The sequence below is a fragment of the Triturus cristatus genome, chromosome 3_1 (genome assembly GCF_964204655.1).
Source record: "Triturus cristatus chromosome 3_1, aTriCri1.1, whole genome shotgun sequence".
Classification (NCBI taxonomy): Eukaryota; Metazoa; Chordata; class Amphibia; order Caudata; family Salamandridae; genus Triturus; species Triturus cristatus.
In genome coordinates, this window is record NC_140583.1 from 427159855 (window position 1) to 427173579 (window position 13725).

At 45.5% G+C, this 13725-nt stretch overlaps 1 protein-coding gene across 1 annotated transcript in view; it reads right to left on the reverse strand.

The window, feature by feature from the left end:
- Positions 1–13725, reverse strand: part of FBN1 (fibrillin 1) — a 722489-nt gene that overhangs the window by 191041 nt on the left and 517723 nt on the right. The window contains exons 27-29 of the mRNA XM_085644212.1: positions 9956–10081; positions 9250–9375; positions 7187–7309 (exon numbers count right to left, since the gene is read on the reverse strand). Of these exons, the coding sequence (XP_085500338.1) occupies positions 7187–7309; positions 9250–9375; positions 9956–10081 (375 nt within the window). The remainder of the gene's footprint in view (positions 1–7186; positions 7310–9249; positions 9376–9955; positions 10082–13725) is intronic.

Sequence of the window (13725 nt, forward strand, 5' to 3'; positions counted from 1 at the left end):
CGCTCTTGAACCGCCAGCTCGTCATCCATCATTACCATATCTTTTTTTCTCATCCTGGGCATCGTTTTGGATTCTGAAGAGGCATGACCCCCCCTCCTGTCTTTCTGCAGTCCTTTTATTTTAGAACGGAGGTCTTTTCTAGTAGTCCCCACCTCTTCCCACGAACTGTGTGCTGCCCATTGTAAACGTGATTTAGTACTAAAACGGGGAGGTACATAAGACCTAAGCACACAGACAGCAAGCATAAGGCCAACACGGAGACGAATGCCCTCTGCCTTGACACTGTGTGCAGTCTGTGTGGCGCGTCGTACTCTGCGTGCTGATAAAACCCTTGCCCTCTGCTCCAACAGTTCTGCTTCGTGTCCAGCGAGCCTTTGCCAAAATGTCACATTCCCAGCTGAGCTCGACTCGTTTCAGCCTTCCCACTGTTTCCTCATTTCAGCTGCCAGGCAGACATACTTTCCAAGAACGTCCCTACAAGAGAACGATTCTTCTGCCCACACACGTCAGGATCTCGCAGCCACTTGCTGCATTCGGCCTTGCCACAATGCGCACACCGCACGCAGAAGGGCTACGTGCGCAAAGACGACACAGGTCGAACTGAAGATAAATAATATGGCAGGGTTCTGAGGATATAGTTGGGCGATGTTTACATTTTGGCACATTCTCAATGTTGGAAGCCTGTGTGTCGTACTATGATGAGAACCAAAGCCTGACTGACAAGCCCAGCAAATGTTCTGCATTACACAACTGGAAAAGTCCGCTCTACACCAGTGCTTGATTTGAGCCGGTGTTTTTCGGTTGTTTGAACGGGCACTTCATTGTCAGCACTGGGGCTTATCACAGTCTGCCACATGGTGGCACTGTCTGCCTAATTTAGAGATGAACCCAAAAACAGTTATTAATTCGGTATACATTAAAAATGAAGAATACCTGCCACCCAAGCCATTATTTTAGCTGTAGGGCATGGAGTAGTCTGACTGCCACACTTTTAGGAATGTGTTGGTTAGTGGTGGTGTTGGTGCTGTCATTGGCAGCTCTCGCAGGGGCATGGACAGGACATGCTGCAGTGGTCTCCTGGATAGGGCCCTGGTACTTATTTTGTTACAAATTAAGCGCTGCTCTAAACTGTTTGAAAAGAGTCTCTTGCGAAATCTTGCACAGGTTAGCTCAGCCTAGCTCAGCCAGCTGTGACTTCCCCAACAGGGAGAGCCCTGGGGGAAATGCTATTCCCTTGGAACCTCTCTCTGGGTCGCTGGAAGTGTTGACTAAAGATCAACAATTAGTGAGCAGAAGAGGATAGCTGTATTTAATTGGCTGGATCAAGGATTATTTTGCTTAAGGTATATGCATATTCCGAATTTGATGCAAAGACTTTATAGGAGATGTGAAGAAGCGGTATCCTTATAGGCACTGCCATTGGAAAGATAGAGCTCAAAAAAGGACATCAGATAAGGACGGTGCCCCATTACAGCAAATACCACTATATGAGAAGACACAACATAACATGTTCAGGGCATAATTACAAAAGGCTGGGTGTATTATAAATACTGACCCCAGAATATTGTGGTATAAGAATCTAGATTTAGTGGACAGGATATTGAAGGACAAAATATCGAATGGTAAGTGCATATAGAGAAGAATACATGTACTATTCCTAACTCCCATCTATGTACCTTGAAGACATATGTACAGAGTTGGTACATACATGTGGTGATAGGTGTAGAAAATCTAGATTTACACACCTGTCAATAATTGTTTTCAATGTGTTGCCCTTGATAGTCTGTCCTAACGATATTCTGTGGCGCACATCCAAAAACATCATTTTCTTTGTTCGCGCTTCAGGACTAGTAGATAAACAGGTCAACAATGCTTGATTTGTTGCTGCAGCTACTTATATGACAAGTGTTGGTTTATGTGTCTCCCTCTCCCAGTGTGTGTGCGCCCCTGTGCAAGGAAACAGCAGGGCTCTGTAGGCTCTTCAGCATCTGGGTGGGGCACAGTGCCTCCTGCCACTTCCTGTTCTTCCAGGATATGCAGCAGTTCAAAACCAGCCTTATGCTGTAATGTGGCCGAGGCGAGCTCTCCTCCACATAAATAACCTTCACTCTTCCTCATCATCTGGGACAAGTGTGTAAAAAGCCTCAGTGGCTCACTGAGAACTCACTGCTAGAAGCGATAGTCCACAGCACTCTGTAGTAGCAGGACCCGGAATTGAATGAAAGGTCACTCACTACTGCCAATCATCGATAGGCCATATGCCTTGCACTAGGGAACAGACATCAGTTCCCATCCGGTGACCACTAGTGAGCTGACCCGTCCCTCGGGTGCTCGCACGCTGCTCTATCGATGCTTTGAAATATGCCGCCGATCCTTCATTCAAGCCTGAACGAGAACACTTGTTGGTTCGGATTTATCAAAAGAAGAGCATGCTTTCAGAGCCGCATCTGGATTCGTGAAATCAGATCCTGTGGCCACCCGTCACGTAGTGCTGTTGCTAGGCAACCAAACAGCAATAACAGCGGCTGTGCTAGCGCGAGGGTGACCTCAAGGAGTCCTCATAAATCTGCTTCGCCGTTTTTTAAAGTATGTTTTACGTACTTGAAGCCGACAGCACTCTCTGCTTGCATTCTTACATTACAAACATCATAAATTTAAAGATGTCCCTCGCACATACTTTTTTTCCGAACACAAGGCTGCGCATTTTTGGAACACTGGTTTAAATAGCTGTTGTTTGAAGTGTGCCATAAATATTACCTACAGTTTGAGCAGAGAAGTGATGTGCACCAATGGTGGCGGCCCCTCCGCTGACGCGGGCCGCATCTGTGGGAACTCCCCTCTGGAATTGTCCCCCACAAGGCGGTCGTGTTCTAGGCTGTATGGAAGTGGCCCACCACTGAGCGATATGCGTAACCGTGGGGATAGGACTGCGGGCACGCAGAAGAGACTAGAGGCCATTTGAGAAGTATTTAGTGGCCAGTGCACCCACGAGGGAGAGGATGTGTAAGGAAGTACACGGGTAGAGGAGAATGTTATAGCAGGCAAACAAGGCCTAGCTTGTTTAGTTTAAGGCTATTACAAGATCGGGCCAGGCATCTAAAGTGCACTTGGGTAGTGGGTCAGAGAACCCGCAAGCATTGCACCATTGTGATAGGTCTTGGAAATTATCAATCGCGGGTGTGGGAGGGCGCAGATTATTCTCTACGGGGCGTCAATGGTGAGGCTGTGACTGGGTCAGAACTGAGCTAGAAGTCAGATGATGGCCGTGGAATGGTCAGCTCCGAGGCACACTGCAGTGCATAGGGAACAGACGTCACTAGAGGACAGCCTTATGTGGCAGCGCGAGAGCACTGCAGGAATCAAAGGGCAACTCCTTGCTCCCCAACCACTGTTTGTGGTATGCAGGATGGCGCTGACACCAGTAAGTGGGAACGTACGTTTCGGACAGTTAATCTGTGCAATTATGGCATCAGGTGGCCACCGAGGGCTGCCGAGCCAATGCTCGGCTATGCCTGCATTGCCTCGTGGACAGTGACTGCTGCCCCGCGTACTGCATGTGCGATTACTTAAGGAATGCTACATTCAGCCCGCAAGTATCTTATGAGTGTTCCCTTGCAGTGGGACCACCAGTCGGCCTGTGTAGAGTCGAGACCATTGGTCACTCCTACATCGTGAGAACACGGCAGTGGGCATTGCCACAGTGGGAGTACAAAGGGATAGGGGCTGCACAACACAGCAGTAACCGGGTTTGTATGCCCAGGCTTGACATGGGGCCAACGGAGGCCAGCCGTACGGGAAGTGCAGCAGCGGGAAGGAAAACGAGAAGCCGGACTAGAACACTGGGGGGTCAATGACCTGGCAGTCTTGGGGTAGAAGACATTGTGGGGCCATGCTATCTGGCCTCATAGTCAGTGCTAGATTGATCAGCACAGTGGACACCATATGGTCAGGGATCATAGCGCGTCGCAAATGGAAGGGGGTCCTTGACCACAGGACTGTGGAGAGGTCCAGGTGAAAGCGGGACATCCCCATGGCAAAAACCTGTAGGCAAACAGCTGAGGATTCATGAGACATAGCCGGAGGAACCTCAGGATGCCAAGCAGCAGAAGGGGTACACCTGATTAGGGTAGGCATGGGTATGTTCCTTATCAATATAGTCAGGGTGCTAGAGCAGCCAGAGATCTCGTAGACGAATGGACGAAGGGGGAGCTGCGAATGATCGAGGAACCACCGGCATCGTGGTGGAGACAGCACGCAAAGACAAACAGAAAAGATCAGTAGCCCAGTAGAAAGAGTGTCTCAAACAGTGTCATCGGGATACCTCACGGCAGGGGCACTGGCAGTAGGCGATAGGTCACCAAAGGTCAAAGGATGGCTCAAACAGTGTCATTGGAGATGCCTCAAGTCAGTGGCACTGGCAGTAGGCGAGTGGTCAGCAAAGGTCAAAGAGTGGCTGACATGCCTCATGGCAGGGGCACTGGGAGTAGGCGATAGGTCAGCAAAGGTCAAAGGATGGCTCAAACAGTGTCATTGGGATGCCTCACGGCAGTGGCACTGGCAGTAGACGATAGGTCATCAAAGGTCAAAGGATGGCTCAAACAGTGTCATCGGGATGCCTCACGGCAGTGGCACTGACAGTAGGCGATAGGTCAGCAAAGGTCAAAGGATGGCTCAAACAGTGTCATCGGGATGCCTCAAGGCAGGGGCACTGGCAGTAGGCGATTGGTCAGCAAAGGTCAAAGAGTGGCTCAAAGAGCGTCCTTGAGATGCCTCATGGCAGGGGCACTGGGAGTAGGCGATAGGTCAGCAAAGGTTAAAGGATGGCTCAAACAGTGTCATTGGGATGCCTCACGGCAGTGGCATTGACAGTAGACGATAGGTCATCAAAGGTCAAAGGATGGCTCAAACAGTGTCATCGGGATGCCTCACGGCAGTGGCACTGACAGTAGGCGATAGGTCAGCAAAGGTCAAAGGATGGCTCAAACAGTGTCATCGGGATGCCTCAAGGCAGGGGCACTGGCAGTAGGCGATTGGTCAGCAAAGGTCAAAGAGTGGCTCAAAGAGCGTCCTTGAGATGCCTCATGGCAGGGCACTGGGAGTAGGCGATAGGTCAGCAAAGGTCAAAGGATGGCTCAAACAGTGTCATTGGGATGCCTCACGGCAGTGGCACTGACAGTAGACGATAGGTCATCAAAGGTCAAAGGATGGCTCAAACAGTGTCATCGGGATGCCTCACGGCAGTGGCACTGTCAGTAGGCGATAGGTCAGCAAAGGTCAAAGGATGGCTCAAACAGTGTCATCGGGATGCCTCAAGGCAGGGGCACTGGCAGTAGGCGATTGGTCAGCAAAGGTCAAAGAGTGGCTCAAAGAGCGTCCTTGAGATGCCTCATGGCAGGGGCACTGGGAGTAGGCGATAGGTCAGCAAAGGTTAAAGGATGGCTCAAACAGTGTCATTGGGATGCCTCACGGCAGTGGCATTGACAGTAGACGATAGGTCATCAAAGGTCAAAGGATGGCTCAAACAGTGTCATCGGGATGCCTCACGGCAGTGGCACTGACAGTAGGCGATAGGTCAGCAAAGGTCAAAGGATGGCTCAAACAGTGTCATCGGGATGCCTCAAGGCAGGGGCACTGGCAGTAGGCGATTGGTCAGCAAAGGTCAAAGAGTGGCTCAAAGAGCGTCCTTGAGATGCCTCATGGCAGGGGCACTGGGAGTAGGCGATAGGTCAGCAAAGGTCAAAGGATGGCTCAAACAGTGTCATTGGGATGCCTCACGGCAGTGGCACTGACAGTAGACGATAGGTCATCAAAGGTCAAAGGATGGCTCAAACAGTGTCATCGGGATGCCTCACGGCAGTGGCACTGTCAGTAGACGATAGGTCATCAAAGGTCAAAGGATGGCTCAAACAGTGTCATCGGGATGCCTCAAGGCAGGGGCACTGGCAGTAGGCGATTGGTCAGCAAAGGTCAAAGAGTGGCTCAAAGAGCGTCCTTGAGATGCCTCATGGCAGGGGCACTGGGAGTAAGCATTTGGTCAGCAAGGGTCAGGGTTAAGCGGTCACAGAATTTGCAGCCCAGGATGGACGGGACAGCCACTCACACAGATCGAGGTAGCAAGGGAAGCCTAGAAGCCGCAAACACAGGACACCTGCTAAGGGGCCACCGCATGGGGCTGGGACACGTCTGGCTGTCAAAGTATCAGTAAGTACAATGACTGTGTAACTACTGTCCATTTATGATTTGTATTATAATAACCAAGTAATGTGTTTCGATAAACCATGTGTTACACAAGATAGAATGAACTGCGGCCTGTTTGCGCCATACGTGGTTTCCCAGTGTAGTCAATGAAAGTGTGAGGTGCTCAGGTCGTCTGGGAGGGACAAGGCGCACTCGCACGTCTGGGAGGGTCTGGGAGGGGTCTGAGTTTAAGACTCCTCTCTCCCAAAGCTGGTCGCGCGCCTCTGGCCTGTGCCGTGGCTGGAGTGCTTCAGAATGATGCTGGGCTTCCTCAAGTCCTCCTATACAGGTACAGGGTCCAGTTACTCAGCAGTACTCAGCAGGGCTGCCTTCTCTCATCATCAATCCTTTCTTCATACTCCATGCTTTCGCCTACTTTCTTTACTTTCCTTGCTCACTCCTTTTGATCTTTCATCCCTTCCTCTTATATTCCTTTTTCTTCTCATTCTAACGTTTCTTCTATATTATCTATATTCTAAAATTGCACCTTCCTTTATCACTTCTCTCCGCCTTCATCCCCTTTCTTCACCTTTCATTTTCTGTAGAGTTTATTTTCATCTATCCACAGCAAAAAGCAGCTGCACCAACGTTGTGTTCCTGCAGAGGGAGCTCTTCTTATACAGCACTTTTACTCTGGAATGAATATACCACGGGCAGAGTCCTACACGCAATCACTCCGACACTCTCACTTTCGCGCGATCTCTTAGCAGCTGTGCTTATTGTACGTTACGAGCTGGGTCATTGCTATTGGGTATCTGCATGCAATATGCATGTTAGAAAACATATGTATGCTTCACTCTGCTCTACATTACAACTGAATCCATATTGATGACTTTTACAGACAAAAAGAACGTTTCTTGGAGTTTGCGGCTCTGTTGAAAGGAAATTGTGTTTTTTACGACCAACACTTTTAATTTCTATAGGTTTTGAAACTTGGAAAGTAACTTACCTGTGCATGATCTGTGATCAGGCATCAGGGCGAATCCTGTTCTGCAACTGCACTCGTAGCTGCCTTCGGAGTTCGTGCAGAAGGTGTCGCAGCCGCCATTGATGATTCCGCACTCGTCAATATCTGAAAAGGAAACAACAGGCGGTGTGATCGAGGGCGATGCTGGTCTGTGTGAGGCCGATGTTCGACAAGGCGCTTCTTTCGTGATGCGCTTTCGCCTATCCCGCTTGCATTCTGCTTCAGCTCGCTTCCTCCTGCATTCCAGATTGATACGTACACGATGCCAAAGGAAATACTGCTTCGGATACATACAAAATGAACGCCTGCTGTGCGTTTAATAGTTCAGCAGAACTCATTTGACCCACACTTTATTGCAGCGCTAGACAGTAGTGGCAGCTCTTGTGGTTGACATTTAAAATGACACATACCACATCCTGAAGTGCATGTTGATGCGTGGGAAGTCTTGAAAATGCAACGTCATCGAGGAATGTGAAAATGATGATTCTCTCAAATGCGCAGACACCACAAATAAAAAGAGTTGCCACTAAAGCTAACCTTGCATCTCATAAAGACGCTCCAGGGTCACCTCATCTGACACTCAGCCCTGATGGCGAGTCACCTGCAGCAGAGTGGCTGCATGCCAGACCCGTGATCCAGGCCGGCCTGCTCCTCCCGCTGCCAGGTTTCCGGATTGGTAGAACACTGGACCCTAATTTTCCAGCCGGTAATTCCGTCTGGAAAAATCACGAGGTTCTTTTTTTCTGCTCCCACTTCCAGAACCTATATTTCCCTCCCCTCCCCTACTCCCCACACCGACTCCCTGTACCCCAACCCCACTCTGGGGCAGAAGCATGCATTTACCACCTGCCCACTGCACGTGGTAATTGCATGCCGGGTCTGTTGGCTCAGTGGACGAATGCATCCACTGCAGGGGTCACAGGTTCAAATCCCGGCAGGTCCACTCAGCCTTTCATCCATTTGAGGTCGATAAAATGAGTACCATTAAGTTGGGTAACAATAATCGTCTGTTATTCAGCGTCTTGAGACCCATGGGTGATAAGTGCGCTATACAAGTGTTATGTTATGTGCAATACCCCGGGGAATTAGGAATCCCGTGTGGTTTTACAACCAATAAATCTGGATCCACATGGTGCCAGGTCTTTTTTCTGAATATTGCAACACTTCTGAGGTCTTTGAACAGGTTCATATAAAAACTTTAAGACCACAAGATTGAGCAACCTTTAAATAATTAATTTTGTGAGTTTCTACCCTCTGATCCTAAAAGTTGTTTTGGAAAGTGGAGCAGCAGCCACTTGACCAGCATTTGATAAACGCCCCACAGTTGAACAAATGGGTCATGCAAAAGGTTTTTTCCAACCAAGAAAGAGAGGAGAAGCTTCCCAGATTGCATATGGTTTCGTCCTTGTGAAGATGTTCCCACATACCAAGGGGCCTGTCATTACATAGCAAGATATTGTTCACTGTAACAGAACCCATCCACGCTGGAAAAATTATGCAGAAATTGTATGTGTAAATGTAGCTTTTGCAGAGCTTTTCCATGCATAACGGCAAATGTTGCAAAATAACCCTAGGCAAGTGTACCCTTCGCTGAGCTTTTCTACGCAGAATTGCAATGAATAGGAGTAGAATTCCTACTGTTTTTTGTGATGCTTTCCTCACACAGGAAGGGGTGTTAGACTTAAATCACAATATATGCAACAGAAAGTGCGGCAGAAGGCAAGACGTTTACATAGATGGAAAGAAATATGTTTTGCAATATTAGTAAACGTCGAAATGTTTTCCATTGTTCATGGTTTCAAAACCTCCATTACTCTACATCCCAGTGAGGAAAAGCTTAATACTAAATTGCAACTCAATATTGTTGCGGATAAGAATGGGAAAAGGACGATTCTTTTTTTCAAATCACCCTTAGCACTCGCTTATTTTGGAAGTCAGCTGCCAAAGAGTAAGAGGATGACATAAAATTGCAATTTATCTTTTAATACTGTTTATTTGGATCTGAACACGTTTATCAATGTGTGCTTTCAATTTTGTGGACTTACCAATGCAAGATAATTTGTCTGCTGTAAGATGGTATCCTTGATCACACGTACATTGATAACGTCCGACTAAGTTCACACACCGGCCATTTTTGCACAGATTGGCGCTTAGCTCACACTCATTAATATCTAGAGGAGGAAACAAAACACACGCGATAGTAAATGCACGCTTTTAGTAGTTGCTAATGACTGCACATCGTTGATGGCAAAAAAGAGAGGCTGGTGCATATTGTTAGAAGTGTTGGCATTATGGAAGTGTTTAATGCCACAGGATGTAAATGTGGCTTTCCCTGGCACACTGCTTGTTGTAAAACAGAATGAATCTGTAATTGCATAAGGCATTTGTAGTTTAACATCTGGCATCTAAGGCCACATTCTCAGAATGTAAAATATGACTAATACACTATACCCTCATTATTTTATATATAAAGCAGAACCCTCTCACCTTTAGTTATTTAGCATTTATGTGTTTCATATGCTAATCACGTGTACTCAGAACACAAGATTTCCAAATATTGCTTATTTGAGAGATGTAGTTAGTGCACATGTGGGACATTTTTACAAATGAATGTTCTCACATGCCAGCTGACATAATGTTCTTGCTTTTCCTTTACTTCTTTCCATTATTTATATTTACAACTAACATAGGTTTCACCCTTTCCTGATTAGAAACTGCCTGGATGTCACCACAGAAACAACATCCTTGTACCTATGCAGGCTGAGCCATCCAGGGCCACGCTGTGTCCAGGAGGGCAGTCACACTGGAAGCTTCCTTCAGTGTTGAGGCAAAGGCCGCCTCTGCAGAGAAGAGGATTTCTTTCACATTCATCGATATCTGCAAAATAATAACAATATATGGATCATTCGAACATTTCATATTTAATCTTAACTTGTTTTGAGTATGTTGTTTGGGGCCAGGAAAAGAAGGAGAATGGGTAGTATCTGTGCATCATTACTTTGCAGGAAAGACTGGAAGGCTCTAGCAGGAAGTCTCTGTTGTCATATTCTCTGTGTATGTTCTCTTTGAATACCTCCTGTCATTAATCATCAATAGTAGTGCATACATCTATATTTAAATGAATGGATGACTAAAAAAGAATGTCTGCATTAACCTGTGGTCGGTTGTGATTGGGGGCAAGGTGGTAAGGTGTAGAAATACCCAGTCTACAGTAAATTTGTGATATGATGAGAACAAAACCATTGCAAAATTGGTGTTAGTGTGCACTTTAATTCTGCCACTCCAGCACCCAGTGTTTCATGAGTATTTCAACCAGTCCTTCCACCTCTGCCTTAGTCAACAGCTGATCTTTTAACTGCCATGAAGCTAGTCCTGCTATAGGTCCTCAGAAGCAGGGGATTAGTGATGTGGGGTTTCAAGCTAGAAGCACAGTATGACTGAGCAGTGCACACAGCCACCGCCGGCTGCTTTAGTGAAGCTAGCCGTGCCCCTCCCTTCTGCCTCTAGGCACATGCTGATGCACTGATCGACAGCAGCCATGTTTACGCATTAGTTAAAAGGTTTAGCCGCCCAATCACATTCTTTTAATGTGTCTGAATTCTCTTGTGAATTCATCCTCCTTTTTTACCTTTGAAATGCACGTTGACATGCATCGAAATCTTTGACACCCTTCCATGGCATTAAGAATTTTATTTTTGGATCATACAATATTTTTCTATTTTTTGTGCCAGTTTTCAATTATATGGGGATTCCTGTCCCCAACATATGGCATCTCAAGTAATACTCCTTACAGTAAACTTTCTCTGGCAGTTGCCTAGTACATTATCTAATAATGAGTTGTATTTGTTTATTATTGAAATATTTAATTGCTTCTTCTATTTTTGGCTAGGTAGCCTTTTGACTGAGAAAGATTCCTTTGAACCCTCCTCAAAATTCCCGATTTCTATCCCTTCTGTAAAAATAAGTTTTTTTGATAATAAATGCTTACTATCACCCGCTCTGAAGTAGGAAAAAAGAATCTATTGAAATTATGAGTTATGTCAGCTAAACATGTGCCATCTTTGACATACGGCGTGGAGATTCTAAGAGGGAAGTCTGATAACAACATAGATAAGCGTGTGACAGGAAGGAATCGTCGCTTGTTCAATCTCCCTCAGCAGGCATCACCAGCACAATTTCGATTAGAGTTTAGACTTAGAAGACAGCACTTAAACAGCTTAGGGGCATATTTGAAATTCTGCCACAGACTTAGAAATTATAATAATTCCACACTTATGACAGGTGTTTGGGAGGCAATAGGTGATCATAAACACATGCAGACCCATGAATATTTTAATCTGGCCTTATCTACGTTTAAGGCAGAGCAACTATGGGCCTTACCCCTCTCTCAGGCTGCATTTACCAGAGTTATTAATAGGTGCAGTAAAAAAAAAAATCATCACTATTGGACAGAGAGGCGTTGGCGCAAAGATCCCATGCATGGATGGTAATTGCAACATATGTCAAGTTACACCCTCAGAATAATCTAGGGAACCTGAATGGTCTAAATGCTAAGCTGAAGCTAATGAGGCTCCGGCTTGGCGATTTTAAATTTTACAGGGATGCACCAGCTTGGAAAAAGCTGAGTAGTGAAACGTCATGCCACCTCTGCAACTACAAGAGAGAAGATATTTGCCATTTAGTCTGTAGTTGCCCTGCTTTATCAGCTGAAGGTAAAAGTCTGTTAAGGCAGGACTTTAATCGTCAAGCTATACGAACATGCCGCCAAGCAGTAATAGCCTACTTGTAGGGAGAAGCTTTACAATTTACTGGAAGATTTTTAAAGTTCATAGATATAGCAGAGAGGAAACTGGTTAATAGTGCCCAGTAAAGGGCTCTTATCGTAATTAATCTGTTAATTCATGAAAAAACACCTAGAAGGGCAGATAAATAAATTACCTAGAAGGGCAGGTAAATCTTACATGAGTGAAGCATAGTTTTTAATACACAAATAATTGGAACACCGTGAAATAATAAGGGCTTCGCATTGGCAGGCCTTGCAAGGGTATTATAAAATAGGCACTTTGTACCTTAAAGCTCGCTTGTGGTAGGTTTGTTCGGTAAAACCAGGTGTTAATAATAAACAGACTAGGACTCTGTATGCTACACAATATGAATGGTTAGATCCACTCATAGTGTTGCAAGTTAGTAACAAACAGAATAAACGGGGTACCGTAGGTAGAGGAAATAGTAGGTGGATTGTGTCATCAGTAAATGCACATGACGTGTAGGTTTTTTACACATTTTATTTAGATGAATTGCGTGTTCTTACCGTGGGACTAACCCTTATTTTACATGTGTTTTGATTATTGTTTAATAATGGTAATATGTATGAAATGTGTATAAATGTGTTACATTGTAAATTTTTATTAACTGAACAATACATTTTCATTCATTCATTCAATAAGTTTTTTAAACATCAAGATGGACAAGCGGTACTCTGGTATTGTACAGCAATCAAGATGATGATGTGCTGAGCTTCATGTGTTCATAGTGGTGGTTAGAAGGAGCTAAATGTTCATACATGTAATATTATCATAGCTTCTCTAAACAAAGTATTCTTTTGCTTCTTTGGCAGTATCCAAGCAGATTGTACTGGCACAACTCTGCTGGGCATGGCCCGGTGGGGTGGAATCCAGTGCTCTGAAGTGGATGGGTACCACAATTCTAACTCTATCAAATGTCACACTGTGTAAGCTTTTATGGTTTATGGTTTAGTAAGCCACCAGTTTGCTTCATTATTTGCTTTTCCTATCCTCATTTCTAAACCCTTTGGTGTTAAGAAGAGAGTAGTTTAATGATGATAATGCCTTGATGGGCTTCTGGGAGAGGATTCAATTATTTTCCAATCCGGGTGCTAAAGGGTTTTATTTTCATGTTGCTATATATAACACAGTATTAATGATACACAATGCATAATTTCTCAACAGATCACCAAGTCCACCCATTCATAGAGTCAGTGCATGATGGCCCTTAAAAGTAGCCTGATACTTCTCAGACGACACAAAAGAAATTTGTGCATACAAAAACAGAAAAGTTAATGTGGTGAAAGGCACTCATTAGTGGCCACATTAATGTTTTTCCACTTAGGTTAGGTCGAGAAACAACTTAATCAATATCGCTCTGAGAATACCTAGGTGGCCTACAGGGAAGAACCAACTATTGGATTGCAAGGCCCAGCTAGCCCCATTATGAACTAGGGAAATATCAAGTCACATAGGCACACCTCCATGTGGAAGTAACTACCAACGACCCGCCTCGGTTCACCCGAATACTGGTCCCTCATTGATTTTCAAGTCACCGTGAATCTACTTTATATATATATATGTGTGTGTTTGTGTAAAATAATGAAAGTAATTGTCATAATAATTGTCATTGGTTGGCAACGTGAACCAGTGCACCGTTGCTTAGCTTAGCACTCAGCATGTACAATTAACCTGATCAAAAAGCGTATCCATGCTAGTGAATAGACACGGTCTCTT